The sequence below is a fragment of the Cotesia glomerata genome, linkage group LG1 (assembly GCF_020080835.1).
Source record: "Cotesia glomerata isolate CgM1 linkage group LG1, MPM_Cglom_v2.3, whole genome shotgun sequence".
Lineage (NCBI taxonomy): Eukaryota > Metazoa > Arthropoda > Insecta > Hymenoptera > Braconidae > Cotesia > Cotesia glomerata.
Window position 1 is genome coordinate 12,204,057 of NC_058158.1, and position 14,085 is coordinate 12,218,141.

Genomic DNA, 14,085 nt, shown 5'->3' on the forward strand with positions numbered 1-14,085 from the left:
TTCTACAGGAATGCCTCAAAAATAATTTTTTCTTTTCCAAGAAAGTAAATAATGTTTCATTAATACAACTTACTATTTTTAGTTAAACATACACTAGTTAAACTTTTGTCACTGGTGGGCCACGCAGTTTTAACTATTTCTTCACCTTTGAAAGATAAAATTACTCTGTCGCCAATCGCTATTTCACACAATTCTAATGCAGAATGAGACATGAAAACCATCTCATGGGAATCTCGTTCAGTGATATTTTTTGGAAGTTCTACAAAAATTTTTTATTCATACAATTTATCGTTATCATGATTAGAAAAAAAATTAAAAAATTAAATGATACTGTCACTAGACAACTGACAATTTTATAGTTTTATTTAAAAAAATAATTTAGTAATAAGAAAATATTTATAAAAAAATAATTAATTATCTTAATTATCTGTGTAAGAATTCACTCATTAATAAAAATTGTCAGATATCGATAAATATCAGTATGATAAATTAATATGGTACTGAATTTAACAGATATAAAACAATTTTTAAAATTTTTATAACAATTTAATTACATAGAAAAAAATTTCCAGATGTGAAAGTTTTTAAGAATTAAAAGTGCGAATTTTTAAAAATATTTTTTTTATAATAATGGATTTGTTGTAAAAATTTTAAGAATTGTCAGGTGTCTGCTAATTTCAGTATGATTAAATTAATGATAAAATATAGATGCGCATACCTTTTGAACAATAAGTATCAACATAACTGTAAAGAATTTTGTTTTGTACATAATTATGAGTCCATTCATCATTTGTCGGAGGACATGTAGACTCATGGAAGCACGTGTCTTTTTGTGACATTGTTGATTGGCATTTATCACAAGTAACCCAAAGAGTCGATAAGCTTTTTCTTGATTTTGACATTTTTTTAACCTGTAAAATTTTTTATTTTTATTTAAATTTTAATCTTACATCAAAGACTATTATAAAAATGTATTATTAAATATTTTTTTAACCTTCTGTTATTGTAAATATAACCTAAAATAAGTAAATTGTCATTAGGAAAATTTTTCCTTACGACTTAGGTGACAATTTTATCTTAAAATAATGAAAATTTTTGATATCACTTAAAAAAAATTCAAGTGATAATTCATCATAAAAATATAGAGTCAATACATACCTGTTATATCTTTAAATCTAAATATTGACGTTGATGAATTTTATCCCTCAAACACGTGTGGGTATTTCAACAACACGCGCGAGTATTTTAACAACACGCGCATGCGCGCCCTCTAGCCAATACATTTTTTTTAAATTATTGGCGGGAATTTAAAGCAAAGTTTTTTTCAAGCGTAATTTTTGTTGAATGACAGCCGGTGACAGTCTAATTGGAGATCCCAGTTTGTGAAGGGCATAGAATATACTATGTATGCTAGCTTAATACTGTAATGTTTTTATCGTTACTATTAAATGATATAGAATTATATTAACCACGTAAATATAAATTTAAATCAACTAATTAACAAAAATATGACGAATGCAACAGAAAATTGTTTATTAAATACCGGTTTGTTGGTTCTCTACATTATTTATCTCCAATCTGGTAAGTATTGACTCATAGTTCTTCGAATTTATTGGCAATAAGCAATAAAATATTGAATATTTTAATTATAATTCAACATTCTTTGCAATTATAAATTCTAAATGAATTAATATTTATTTTTAATTTCACTGCTCTTTTATTTCAGTCATAGCTGAAAGTAAAATCGAAAGCGCAAGCGACCTGGAACGAGAATTTGCAGATAAGCCGACACGATCTTTTCGTTGCTGTGCAAGACATGAAAAAAAAATTGGAGTTGGCTATGGCAAGTACAAAATTTTTTGTGATGAATTTTTATGTACTGAAATCAGAAGAAATCTTCTACTTTTTTTTTTTTTTGATAAAAAAAATAAATTAGCACTAAAAAAATATTTTTTAAGTCACAAAATTTTTTTTTTTATTCTCATAAATTTTTTTATCTTTATGATAATTTATTTGTAATAAAAAATTCATAAAAATTCATAATTTTTTTCAACGAGTAGGTTCTTTTTTTTTTATCATAATTTTTTTTTTTTTAAGAGTTGTTATTGTAATGTAGATTGTCGAAGTAAAATTTATTTGGTGAAGCCGGATGTATGAAGCCAACAGCGTAACTACCAATATCATATTAATCAATTGAAGCGTGCGACGTAGCTACACAACTTGCCGTTGTAAAATTGTTCATCCGGTTGATTTTATAATAGTGGTGCCCTTCCATTCAGTATCTTCACTTAGTAATGACCTACTTATAAGTATTAATTCATTAATATTTATTTAAATATTTTTAGGTGTATCTGGTGAAGTAATATCTATTGACTCAGGACACTGTCGAAGAGTTTGTCCTCGTCACGCTTCGGACGACCCTGGAGATGTCAGCAAGCCGGCTGTACAGGTATAATTTATTGTCGATACTTTATTTTATTTATTTATTTATTTTATTATGTTATGTTATATTTTAATTTGAATTGATTTATTTGAATTATCAGCGGTGTCCACCCCGTTCGCAATGCCACCCAAGGTCTTCACGTATGGAAAGGATTTCAACGCTTCAAGGTGTTAAAATAGTTGAAGTTGTCGATAGCTGCGATTGCTGGCATGAATCACCATGCAGTCGAACATCTTTTGAACAACTCGTTCATGCGGGAACACCTTATCAAGTTGCTGTGGACGTTGGCCTTTGTTTGGGAACATGTTCGAAAGGTAATACCTTCATTCAAGGATAAGGCATCTTTTAATTTATTGCACTGGATTTTATTTATATTTCTCTTTTTTTACTTTTTTTTTTTTTTTCAAATTTAATTAGCATTAGGTTGTAGACCTTTCAAGAATGGTACGGTCAGTATAAAAGGACCGAATGGTAAGTAATAAAAAGTTATTTCATTTTCATGTGGGTGCATTTGATAGTAATTTATCTATAGATTCAAGATAAGCTAGATTTTTATTTAAGTTTGTGGAATTTTATAATAAAATTAGTTGGCTAAAGTTTTATTACATTTTTTTATTGTGTAAGATTTTATAAAATTTTATCACTAAATTAGATGATATTTTGTGAAATTTTAGTCACATTTAAAAAAATGAAGATTGAATTGATTCTTGAATCAATCATTTTAAATTTTTGGATAAAAATAAAAAAGTTCTTCATTGAAGAATTGTACTTTAGTAAAATAAGTTCGAAATAATGTTGAACTCTTTAAATATGCTGCTAAAATCGATGAAATTTTTGGATTTCAGCTATTTTTTGTGTCATCAAAGTTTTAAATACTTTTTAAAATTTGTTAAAGCACAAATTTTTTTTTTTCAACTACTACTTACAATTAAAATTTAAAGCTTTTAAAAAAGAAAATTAATTATAAGTAGAAGAGGAACGTTGTTGGGCAAAAAATTTGCTTATATCAACTGAAGAAAATATATTTTTTGAACAAAGTGATAATTATTTATCAATCGAAGTTATAAAGATCTTAATTCAAGAATCTAGAAATTAAGAGAATATATATACTTAAAATGAAAACCGAATTTCTTCAAAATAATTTTTTTTGAAAATTAAATCTGTTGGATGAAGTTTGTTTTTCTATCAGTGAAAACGACTCAAATTATCAATGATTTTTTATTTTATTTTTCAATTGAAATTTTTAAATGTCATTTGTGTCTAAAGCTAAAAAATTTCTGCCCTTATTTTAATTGTATGATAAATTTTACAAATCGGCTATTACAACTGATCATTTTTGATTAAATAATTAACAGGGGATGAAATTTATCAAGTGATTCAAGAGTGCGGATGTGCTAATAGTTGTCATCGAATGGAGCGGATCGAAAGCATTCTCGACTACAGCCAACTTGAAATCAAACGAGGATCGAATACAAGTGATGTTAAACCACTCATCAGGGTATAATTACAAGCTATTATATTTATATTTCGAAAAATTCTCATAACGGATTTATGTCACATAAATCAATAATGTACTTGATATATAAATTGATGCATAAAGAAGTATTAATTGCATTGAAATTACAGCACATAAATGTTGGACACTGTGATGGATCGTGTCCAGGAAATCATACCGAAAAAACTTGTTTATTACGTGATAAAAAAAACCCCGCAAGATGTTTAGCTGGATTATATTCTAAGCAATATAAATGCACACCAGTTAGATTTAAAGTACACGAATATAGGTAAAGTACAGTTTTTTTTTGCTTCAACAATTTATGAGACATAAAATGCGGCCGCTTTTATAGGTTTACTTTTTGTATTTTTGCAGAACACGAAGAGGCTCAAAGAGGGAAATTATTGAAATAACTTCTTGCGCCTGTGTATGAAACTCAACATTTGTGTAAAATATTTATAAACATTATGATGATAAACAAAACAAAACAGGTTGAAGCTGGGTAAACGAGGTCAACTTTCAAACGAAAAGATATTTTATCAAATGAACATTTATTTGTTTTTTACCTTACTTGTGTACAAAAAATCTTTCGGCTGGGCACAGCTCAATAATTATAATAACAATTTCGTAACATCATTAAGTCGAAGAATACAGATCATTTTAATTTTCAAGGTCATGTCCTCGAGATTGTTCAGTGCCACGTCACTATCTTCCTTCTTCTTTGTAATCTCTTTTTTATGAGCTTCGGTGAACCACATAGGGACGAGGTAGAGGTATAAAGAAATTTTTTCCGTTGCTCGGATTTCGCGATTTTTCTGGCTTCTCATTATCGCTTGTTATTTTTTGAATCACTGAATCTTCGTGATCTTCTAATGGTATCACTCCGTTCTGCACAAATAATATTATCAATCATTAATGATTAATTGATCAATTAAAACTATAAATATTGATAATAAAAAATGAAGAAAGAAAATAAATCATATAAATTTTAATTATGCCTGAATAATTTCTTCATGGAAGGCTTCAGCTAACGCCGGATTTATGTTTATCAATGGTTCATTTCCGTGTCTTATGTACACTCCGATGTAACCCGGTTTGTTCTGTAAAATTTGAATAGGCTTCGAATCTGTTAAAATAACAAAAGCAATTTATCGATTAAGTAATTAATGCACTGGATAAAAAATTAATTGTAATAATGTGTGATACTGAAATCAGATTATTTTTTTTAATGAAAAATTATGAGGGAAATTAAAAAAAAATTATTGATGCAATTTAAAAAAAAAATATTTTTATACAGTTTTATAATAATTTCTTTATTAAAAGAAACTAAAAAATTATTAGATATCGGCTGATTTCAATATAATTAATAAGGTTTATTTACTTGTATAGTCACTAAATAAAACAACAGTCACAGAAATTAACAAAATAGAACTTTTGTAAAGATCAGTGTTAATCCGAGCCATTTCTGTGTGGTAAAACTGTAAGCGAGTCACTGAAACTTTTGTTCCCGTTCAGCAGACGTTTATATTACAGACGAGATGACCGGGCTGGCGTCTTTCTCCCCCCATTGTCGGCAAAAGTATTATAACCACCTTTAGGATTTATCTTATGTTACGTCTATCAAAATCAAGATAATAGAATAAGTCAGCGGACATCGTAGCCTGTAGGTATATTTTACCTGTATGAATTCTTTATTGATATTATCATCTTCCATTGCCCGGTATCATCATCAGTATTTATAGGATTGACGATAATCCAGCCACTAATCGATTTTATACTCAATTATGATCAATGATCATATTCATAAAACTCATTTTATTACCAGTAATTGTATAGAATTGCTAATAATATTGCATATTTTAATTAGTATTTTCCCAGTAATTGTTTCTTTAGAAAACAAAGAATGAATCAGTGAAAATTTTACAGAATTACTTGATGGTTTGTAAGATAATGTCATAGAATGGGTGGTATGAGGTATTATGGAACTTTATTAGATATCTTATGGTTTGAGTAGATTGTGCGAACTACATTGTACCTAATCGACACTAGTAAGATCTACTTTTATCTAGGATGATCCGCTTCTGCTTGCAGTTTTTTAAAAACAAATTATCTGGTATAAAGTACTCAATTGTCAATCTTGTTTCTAAGTTTTATATTTTTTAGGGATTTCTTTGATTTCTTTTGATTAAATAATCGTGTAGATTCTGAGAAGAATTTTGGTACGAAATTATAAGCATTTAAAATTACTAAGCATTTTAATTGTTAATTTGTAATGGTAAAGTTAAATTAAAGTTAAAGATTAAAGTAAAATAATTTTTAATGCTTTTTACATTGAATTCAGGAAGAACAAATTTTAAAAGTTAAGAGAGGAATAAAACAACGAACTTCATTTCAATTATTTTTCATAATAAATTTATGAATGTCAAAAAAATTATTTTTGTACAATAATTTAAGTCATAATAGATATCATTAAAATTATAATTTAATAAAGTTTTTCTAATATTTTTTACTTGAAAATTAATGTAAAAATAAAATAAATTATTTATAAACTACTAAATTAAACATTCTTGACTAAAGTTGCAATAATTTAAGTATACATAAAAAAAATTTTAAAACTAAAAGTTGATACTTTACGAAGTCTTTTTTTTATTTCTTAATGAGCAGATTAAAAAATTTTTTATGAAATTTTATAGTTTTTCATAATTTTGTCTTTCAAGATTTATCAACTGGATCAAATTAAAAAAATGTTTTCATTTCCATTCATTATTAAAGACGTTTTCCATTAAGCTCACAGTTGAAAAGCTAGAGATTCTTTTTACTTGCAGAAGAAATTATAGGAATTTTTAAGGAAATTATATAATGTTTTTTGAATTTAGTTTCAAAATAATAATGCCATTATTGATTAAATATTTTATAAAAAAGAACGAAAAACAATAAAATTATGCAAAATTATGTGATTTTTATCCATTAATATTTATTATTATTATAAATGTGATAAATGATAAAAGTTCGAAAAATGTATACTTATTATGAAATAATTTCGGTAACTGTGATATTGGATTATTAGACTGCGTGGGCGGTTGAATGTAAGTCAATGACTTACAAAAAAGAGCGATCAATACGAGAGTATAACGTACTTATCTTTCTTTCACTTTCCCTTCTTGGGTTAAACAAGCTTGCCGAATCACACTCGATTCCTTCATTAATATAAATGAATCACCATATTATACATTGTATACTCCACGTTTCCTCATATTAATGATATCATCGTCATATTCTGAAACGTAACTTTTATGGGATACCGATAATCCAAGTACAATTGTTATTAATTTTTACATGTAATCGTAATTAATTACTTAAAATTATTAATGCAATTTTATAAAATTGCCAAAAATAAACGTCAATTTATTATTAGCCATAAAAAAATCGAAAAATCAACATGAATAAGTTTTTTTTTCAAGCTATTATATATATACTTTTTTTTCAAATTATTAATAGTATTATAGTTTGAAAAAACAAATAAATAAAATAATCTTGAACATGATAAAAAATTGAAAAATTATCATGATTGAATTTTTTTCGAATAATCAAAATTTTTTTTTGTAAAAGCTTATCAAAGATAAATAATGTAAACGTCAATAGAATTTTATCAATGATGAAAAATTGAAAAATCATCATGAATTAATACTTTTCGAATATTTATATGATTGTTTAAAAAAAAATACTTCTTTTATTTATCAAAAAAAGAATTTTCTTCAATTACAAAAAATTAACATATTTGAATTTTTTCAAATAATTGCATATTTTTTATTTAAATTTTGATCAAAAACAAAATAATTTAAAAGAAAAATAATTTTATTTTAATGATGAAAAATCAAAATATTTTAAACAATTGTGATTACATATAATTTATATTATTCTAATAATATTCTAATTTCATAATTATAAATTATCATTAGGCTAACAGATATTAAAAAAAATTTTGTATTTTCTTTTTATTAACTTACAATTTTATTTAAAAAAATTAAAAAAAAATTAGTAAAATGTGAATGTTATTGCTTAAAAAAGTATATTTTTAAATTGTTATTAAAAAAAAATAATAAAATATAAATTATCTAACATAATCTCAAAAAATAGACTTTCCATAAAAATAAAAGCTTTGTTATAGAAAAGTTTATTGTTAACGAGAATAATTATTAATTTTTCCACGCAACATGATCCAACTCCCATTTAACTCCCACTCCCACGTCGCGACTGCTGACTCCCCAAGCAACTCCAACCATGAATCTCTCCTTATTCGAGCGCTGTCGAGCGATCAGTACGGTCGTTCGTCTTCGTCGAAGTTATTCATCTCGTATAAAAAATCTTTGCGGATTTTTCGCTGTTTTATCTGTGCATTAATAGTGAAGTATCACTCTTAAAGTTACTGGCGTACTAATTAAATCCATCATTATCATTATCTAAGTGGTTTCATCAGAGACTTTGGTCGAAAGGTTTGTTTTACTTGTGAATAGAAACGAAAGCGCATTTATTATTTAATCAATTTTGTGCTCTAATAAAGGAGATTATTTATAGTGACCGTTGTGGGGTGAATACACGTGTGTGAATTATAACTAGTGTGCTTTGCATTTATTATCTTGGTGCATAAATAAATAAATAAATCCATAAATAAATAAATAAATGATTAATCATCAATCGCAGTTGCTTATAAGCTGTCAAAATTTAAATTTAGATGCGTCATTTTGGAGTTTTAAGCTTCAGTAAATTTTTACTGATATGCGTAAAATCATTGAAGACTAAAAAAAAAACTCATTAAATTTTTTGGAAAAACTTGTCACTATTGTATTGATTATCAAAGTCAGTATTAAGCCGGCGACTCTGTCATATCAAAATCCGGGCGGGGTGTCCATGTGAGGTAGACTCACTTTCGATTCCCAAAGACGCTCGGCAAAAAAATCATGAAAGGTTCGAACATTTGCAGCTGTCCCATTATTCGTCTTAAATTTTGGGTCCAGACAGACCTTTTTAATTTTGTCTCTTTCTCTCTCTGTTGCTTTCTTATTCTTTATCCCCGTTTTTTAACCATCTGTCATTCCCACGAGAGAGTAAATAACCCACTCCTCATACACATCATATCTTCATAAAAAATACCATCAAGAGCCCTAGAGCAATAAAAACAAAGTTAATTAATAAAATTAAACAGAAAAGAGGAATTGTCGCATTTAAAATTGAGTTTCCGGTTAAAACAAGACTCTGAAGCATAAACGGAGTTGGTGGTATACTACCCAGTTCTCGTTGCTAAATTGGTAACACACAAAGTGCCTTTTGTATTTTTTGAGCTAAGAAATTGAACAGTTGCTCGCACGTTGCTTTCAGTGTGAAACAGAGCAGGTAGTAGTTGAACATCTATACATGTATGTATATGTCATCGTCGAGTCTGGTTTTTCAGGTTGCTTTTGTTGAGGGCGGTATTTTCCTCAGTACCGGCCCTGGTGTTTAGTACGCCTGCGTCCGAGATTATCTTCCCCTGTGAACTACCCCATTGCAGCTGTCTACCGACAACAATGCTTTTTTTAAACACAATAAAATAGAGATAGAAAAAAACTAGGATTTATTTTTACTCTGATCGAATCTAGTTTTCTATTTTGGTTCGTCTTTAAATCTGATCTTGGTCCTGGAGATTATTCACCGAATTCATTTTGGATCCAGGTTCTTATTTTGATGGATTTTAGGTTTGGTGATGTCAGTTAGCCGTGATACGGTCCTGAGGAGCACGTCCTATATGACATGGGAGGCAGATGCACGGTTAGCAAGCTCTCGAGGTTGGCGATCAATAAACCCACAGCCACAGCAGAGAAGAGCGTGAGCGAGAAACTTCACCGGCGCTCTTTTGGAGCCCCTTACGCCCCCACGACCCTCATCTCGACATCTCTTGGTATCATCTCTTCTCTTCTCGTTTCACTACCGAAACTCGCCCCCTTCTTCCGCTCGATTCTATTCGTTCACGTTGTCCACGCTATCTAACACGTGTACTCACACACCCTTATGCTGATACAAGTCTATGTATGTAGACTTATAATATGAATACATATCGTATCTTTCATAAAAAAATTCAACCTCATCACCTTTACTTTCATCTTCCGGATATAACAATTTCTCGTTTCCTCGATGATAATTTTCAGCATAAATAACTTCCTATTAGATAAAAATTGAGACGAGTAATTTCTACTGTTGGTGTTAAAGGGTATTTTTAAATTCATTTTTAACCAAAGTTTTTATGTCTACATGGAAGAGGAATAAAATTTCATGAGTAACAAAAGCAAATTTATTGGGTTGAATCATCCAAGGTTAAGATGAAGATCTCAAACTGGTAGACAATTGTGTGGTATGGTGGGACAATATGAGAGTTATAAGAGTAGAGTAGTAACACTGATTAGTATACAGTGGAAATTCTTATTTTCTATTATATATAACATACACATGTGTAAGATGTAAAAAGATTGGCGGCCAGTCGTCTTAGTCGCGATATAATCACGTCATTCTAGCCAACAACATGAAATCATACAAATGTAGTTGGTGTATCTTGTAGTAACAAGCTGTTAAGATAGTTATGGAATAAAAAATATTAATATTTTCACATGTTAAAACATTTAAAAACAGATTCTAGATTATTATTTTTTTGAGCTATTTCAATGAGGAATTGCTAATTCGGTTTTAATTCGGCTCTAGTAAAATAATTAACATTTTATGTTTTAAATTCCAGGATTTTCTAACGCAATCATTTATCTCAATTTTTTAAGTTAAAAAGTTTTGATTGAAAAGTTTATGATTGAAAATAAATGTGTTGCTAAAAAAATCATAAATAAAATGATAATTAGTATAATAGTTGTTTAACAAAATACACTTGATGAATGTAATTTTTAAACAAACATTAATTTTACAAAGCTGTTATCTACGCTGTCTTAAAGTTGTAATTTTTCAGCCACGAGGTTGCTTTAGAACCTTTTTGAATTGTTCTTTAGTATTCGACTTTTTGATTATTTGTAAGTTTAGCATTAGTCATACACAATACACTTACAATCAATCATAGATCAAACATGCACTCAATTTTAGATTTAATGTGAAGATAGAAATATTTCTTATAAAAAAATTTAGCGATCAATGTTCATGATTATTGATTGAAATTGAGTTTAAAATGGTTAATAAATATTTATAATAATTTTGAAAGTAATTTTATTTTAAATACAAATATTGTTCCATATTGTTGGTAAGTTTTTTTTAAAGGATAAAATATTCTTCGATGTATAAAGTCTAGAACTTCGAATCTCGATATTCAATAAATCTTTCTCCATATCTGAATTTGATTTAAATACTGAACTTGAAGTGTTTTTCTAGAGCAAAAGGTTATATATTATTTTACGAACTTCAAAAGTAATAAATAAATAAGAAATGTCAACGGATAACTGACCTAGAAAGACTATCAATTTAGGTGATAAAGGCGCCTAGATATGATGAATTGAAACAATCGAAATGAATTACCGGAAGCAATAAATTTACTTATAATAGAGTCCTAATACAACGAGTTATTTAAATCACGATATCTTATATTGAAAAATACAATATTTATTGTTTGATTATACAATAATTGCATTTTCAAGCACATGTAGAAGATGAAATTTAGTAAACAGAATTAAAGCTAATCGTCTATGATCTACTTTGACTGCAGCATAATATAAGTATTATAAATTATAACACTTGTAGCAAGTTAATAAGTTTAAATGTCAAGTAAGATTAAATAAATGCAAAGCATATGAGTAAATAAAGTGTTGTATATTTATAAATAGTTAATATTAATATTATTATTGTGTGTTTTTTTTGGTGTTATTTATTTAAATTTTGAGAAAGTTAGGTGGCAAGTGTTTTTATCACGTGTATTTTGTGCAACTACAGGTGCGCTGCTTGCCCAAACTACAATGGGTCTGTTGAGGATGCTACGTGAACCACCAGGAGGGCGTGATATTAATTTTATCATGTTCTGTATGGTGTCTTTTATGTTTTTCAACTGTGAGTATTTTTCATTTGTTAATACTATTTTTTATCACTTTAATTTTAGTGTATTAGGTTATTCTGATCCGATTTTTGACACCATAACTTTTTATTTCATTAGCGATGCAATTATGCACACATTGGTTATCATTATCAAACTAGGTTAAATAATTTGCTATAAATAAATCATTCTGATAATAACTAAACGATTTTTTTAGTTTTAAATCGAAAAAATCGATATTTAAGTATTGAGCTTTCGATTGAGAAAAAAATTAGTTTCTTTGCGATCTGTTGACGAACCTCTGTGGTTGACAGGTTGGTAGAATAATTATATACAAGAACAAATGTCTTTCATTTATACTCCGATTTATTTCTTGGTTGAATAATCTAGTCAATCTTAATAAACGGTTAAATTTAATAATAGGTTAAAAAATATTTTATGATTAGAAATGTTTTCTTGTTTTTGATTTAGAGTATAAAATCAATTAATTTTATTTTTGATTTGTAAGGATTTATTAAAAGTATATTTGAGGGATGAGATATGTTAATAAAAGAACCCTGAATAAAAAAAAGTATTGAGACAAAGAAAAAAGTATTAAAAATAATTATATTGACTAGAAAACCAATACTTTTCAATACTTTTTTCTTTGTTTCAATACTTTTTTTTTATCAGGAAAATTTATTTTTGAAGTTTTTTCTTAATTTTCCATTTTATAAATTCTATAAAACTAATATTGTTCAAAAATTGTTGAAGCCAATTAAAATATTGTAAAGTTGACTCTAAAATAATTATTGATATTTCCAAACGTGTTAAAAATATTTCTGAAACGTGTTAAAAAGTTCTAAGTGCAGTGGTCAATTTAAATTTTATTAGAAAATTCATAAAAACGAATTTCACAAAATATAAATAAGGTAAAAGACCCCATTAGTGACACCTTTAACCCCTATCAGTGGCACTTTTTCTTTCAATGAAAAAATGTTCTACTTGAAATAAAAATTAAAAAATTTTTTGATCTAAAGGTCTTAAAGATTAGAAATAATATATTTATTATTGAAATTAGTGATTTCATTAATTGAATAAGTACTAAAATCAAAGAAAGTGTCAGTAATGGGGTCCCCGCCACTAATGGGGTCTTTTACCCTATGTTAGGACAACGAAATCTGCAAATTGTTAAATTTTTCCAGTAAATAAAAATCTAAAAAAAGTTTGGAAAATCCAAAAGTGCACGCCTCATAACGCTCATTCATTTCAAGAAAAAAATTAATTGTGTAATTGATTAAAAAAAAAAAAATTATAATTAAGTAATTTCTTACAGAGTATTTTTTATTTTTTTTTAAATATCGGTGCCCTTTTTTCTTGTCATATGTGCACGCAGTCTAAAAAAATCTAGCTTGATCAAGTGGCGCCATAGTTTTCACGTGACAAATAAGAAAAGTTCGTTGTATCGTAGTGAATTTTAATAAAAATTCAATTAAAAAAAAAAAATACGTAAACCAGGCCACTGATATGAAATACGGACCCAGTTCATTGAATTCTTAAACTAATAAAAAAGGTCCGGTCTTGAAATATCAATTTGTTCGGGAGTAATCGTTGGTACATCCAAAATGGGGTGACATCCGGACGTCCACGTAATATTTTTTTCAAAACGATATTTTTTTCAAAATAGCAACATGAAATGATTTTAGAAATTAAAAGATGGTTTAATTTAAGTGTTTTTTCGGTGTACATCTACTTATATCATTGTATAAGTGTAATATGGTTGTGATAGAGGCATTTAAAGATCACAAAATTGCTTGACCTTCACGAGTCGAGTATAAAGCACAACCTCACGCGCTTCGCGCTATGAGGCGTGCAATTATGTTGACTTTAATATGATTCGAGGAAGTGTTTAAAGGAGCTTAATTTGGTTATTTATAAAACATTTTTCCAATTTTTAAACCGTAAAAATATTTGGAAAAAAATTACTGATAAAGATACTTTGAGAAAGTTGTAAAGTGAGACTTACATGTATGGAAACAATATATTTTATCTTAATATAATAACATAGGGTAAAAGCACCGTTTGTGGACAGTATACCGTTTTTGCACATTTGATGTCCAT

The 14,085-nt window shown here is 27.6% G+C and overlaps 4 protein-coding genes across 56 annotated transcripts in view; 2 read left to right on the top strand and 2 right to left on the bottom strand.

The window, feature by feature from the left end:
• Nucleotides 1-34: 34 nt before the first annotated feature.
• Nucleotides 35-1,229, bottom strand: LOC123258472. Of its 3 annotated transcripts, none has more exons than XR_006508079.1 (3): nucleotides 1,159-1,229; nucleotides 719-911; nucleotides 49-259 (listed from the first exon to the last, which is right to left on the bottom strand). XR_006508079.1 is itself a non-coding variant. In XM_044718501.1 (2 exons), the coding sequence occupies exons 1-2, from the start codon at nucleotides 900-902 to the stop codon at nucleotides 60-62; spliced, it is 384 nt and encodes a 127-aa protein (XP_044574436.1). In that variant the 5' UTR covers nucleotides 903-911; the 3' UTR covers nucleotides 35-59. The 3 variants fall into 3 exon arrangements, 1 of the variants encoding a protein (XP_044574436.1); XR_006508078.1 differs by lacking the exon at nucleotides 1,159-1,229 and adding an exon at nucleotides 995-1,033; XM_044718501.1 differs by lacking the exon at nucleotides 1,159-1,229 and having other exon boundaries at nucleotides 35-259.
• A 110-nt stretch (nucleotides 1,230-1,339) lies between these two features.
• Nucleotides 1,340-4,574, top strand: LOC123258464. 2 transcript variants are annotated; one of them, XM_044718478.1, is made up of 8 exons: nucleotides 1,340-1,581; nucleotides 1,727-1,843; nucleotides 2,346-2,449; nucleotides 2,544-2,757; nucleotides 2,861-2,914; nucleotides 3,799-3,941; nucleotides 4,070-4,227; nucleotides 4,314-4,574. In XM_044718478.1, exons 1-8 carry the CDS (start codon nucleotides 1,509-1,511, stop codon nucleotides 4,369-4,371), a joined length of 921 nt encoding a protein of 306 aa, XP_044574413.1. In that variant the 5' UTR covers nucleotides 1,340-1,508; the 3' UTR covers nucleotides 4,372-4,574. The 2 variants fall into 2 exon arrangements, with proteins under 2 accessions (XP_044574413.1, XP_044574423.1); XM_044718488.1 differs by lacking the exon at nucleotides 2,861-2,914.
• On the bottom strand, nucleotides 4,471-5,507 carry LOC123258484. Its single transcript, XM_044718521.1, has 3 exons — nucleotides 5,320-5,507; nucleotides 4,937-5,064; nucleotides 4,471-4,826 (listed from the first exon to the last, which is right to left on the bottom strand). Exons 1-3 carry the CDS (start codon nucleotides 5,399-5,401, stop codon nucleotides 4,674-4,676), a joined length of 363 nt encoding a protein of 120 aa, XP_044574456.1. The 5' UTR covers nucleotides 5,402-5,507; the 3' UTR covers nucleotides 4,471-4,673.
• Nucleotides 5,508-8,236: 2,729 nt separating this feature from the next.
• The window catches only part of LOC123272832 (Down syndrome cell adhesion molecule-like protein Dscam2), a 75,367-nt gene continuing 69,518 nt past the window's right edge, over nucleotides 8,237-14,085 (top strand). For all 50 annotated transcript variants that reach the window (XM_044740155.1, XM_044740200.1, XM_044740146.1 and 47 more), the window contains exons 1-2: nucleotides 8,237-8,431; nucleotides 11,889-12,002. In XM_044740155.1, the coding sequence (XP_044596090.1) occupies nucleotides 11,912-12,002 (91 nt within the window). In that variant the 5' untranslated portion in view covers nucleotides 8,237-8,431; nucleotides 11,889-11,911. The remainder of the gene's footprint in view (nucleotides 8,432-11,888; nucleotides 12,003-14,085) is intronic.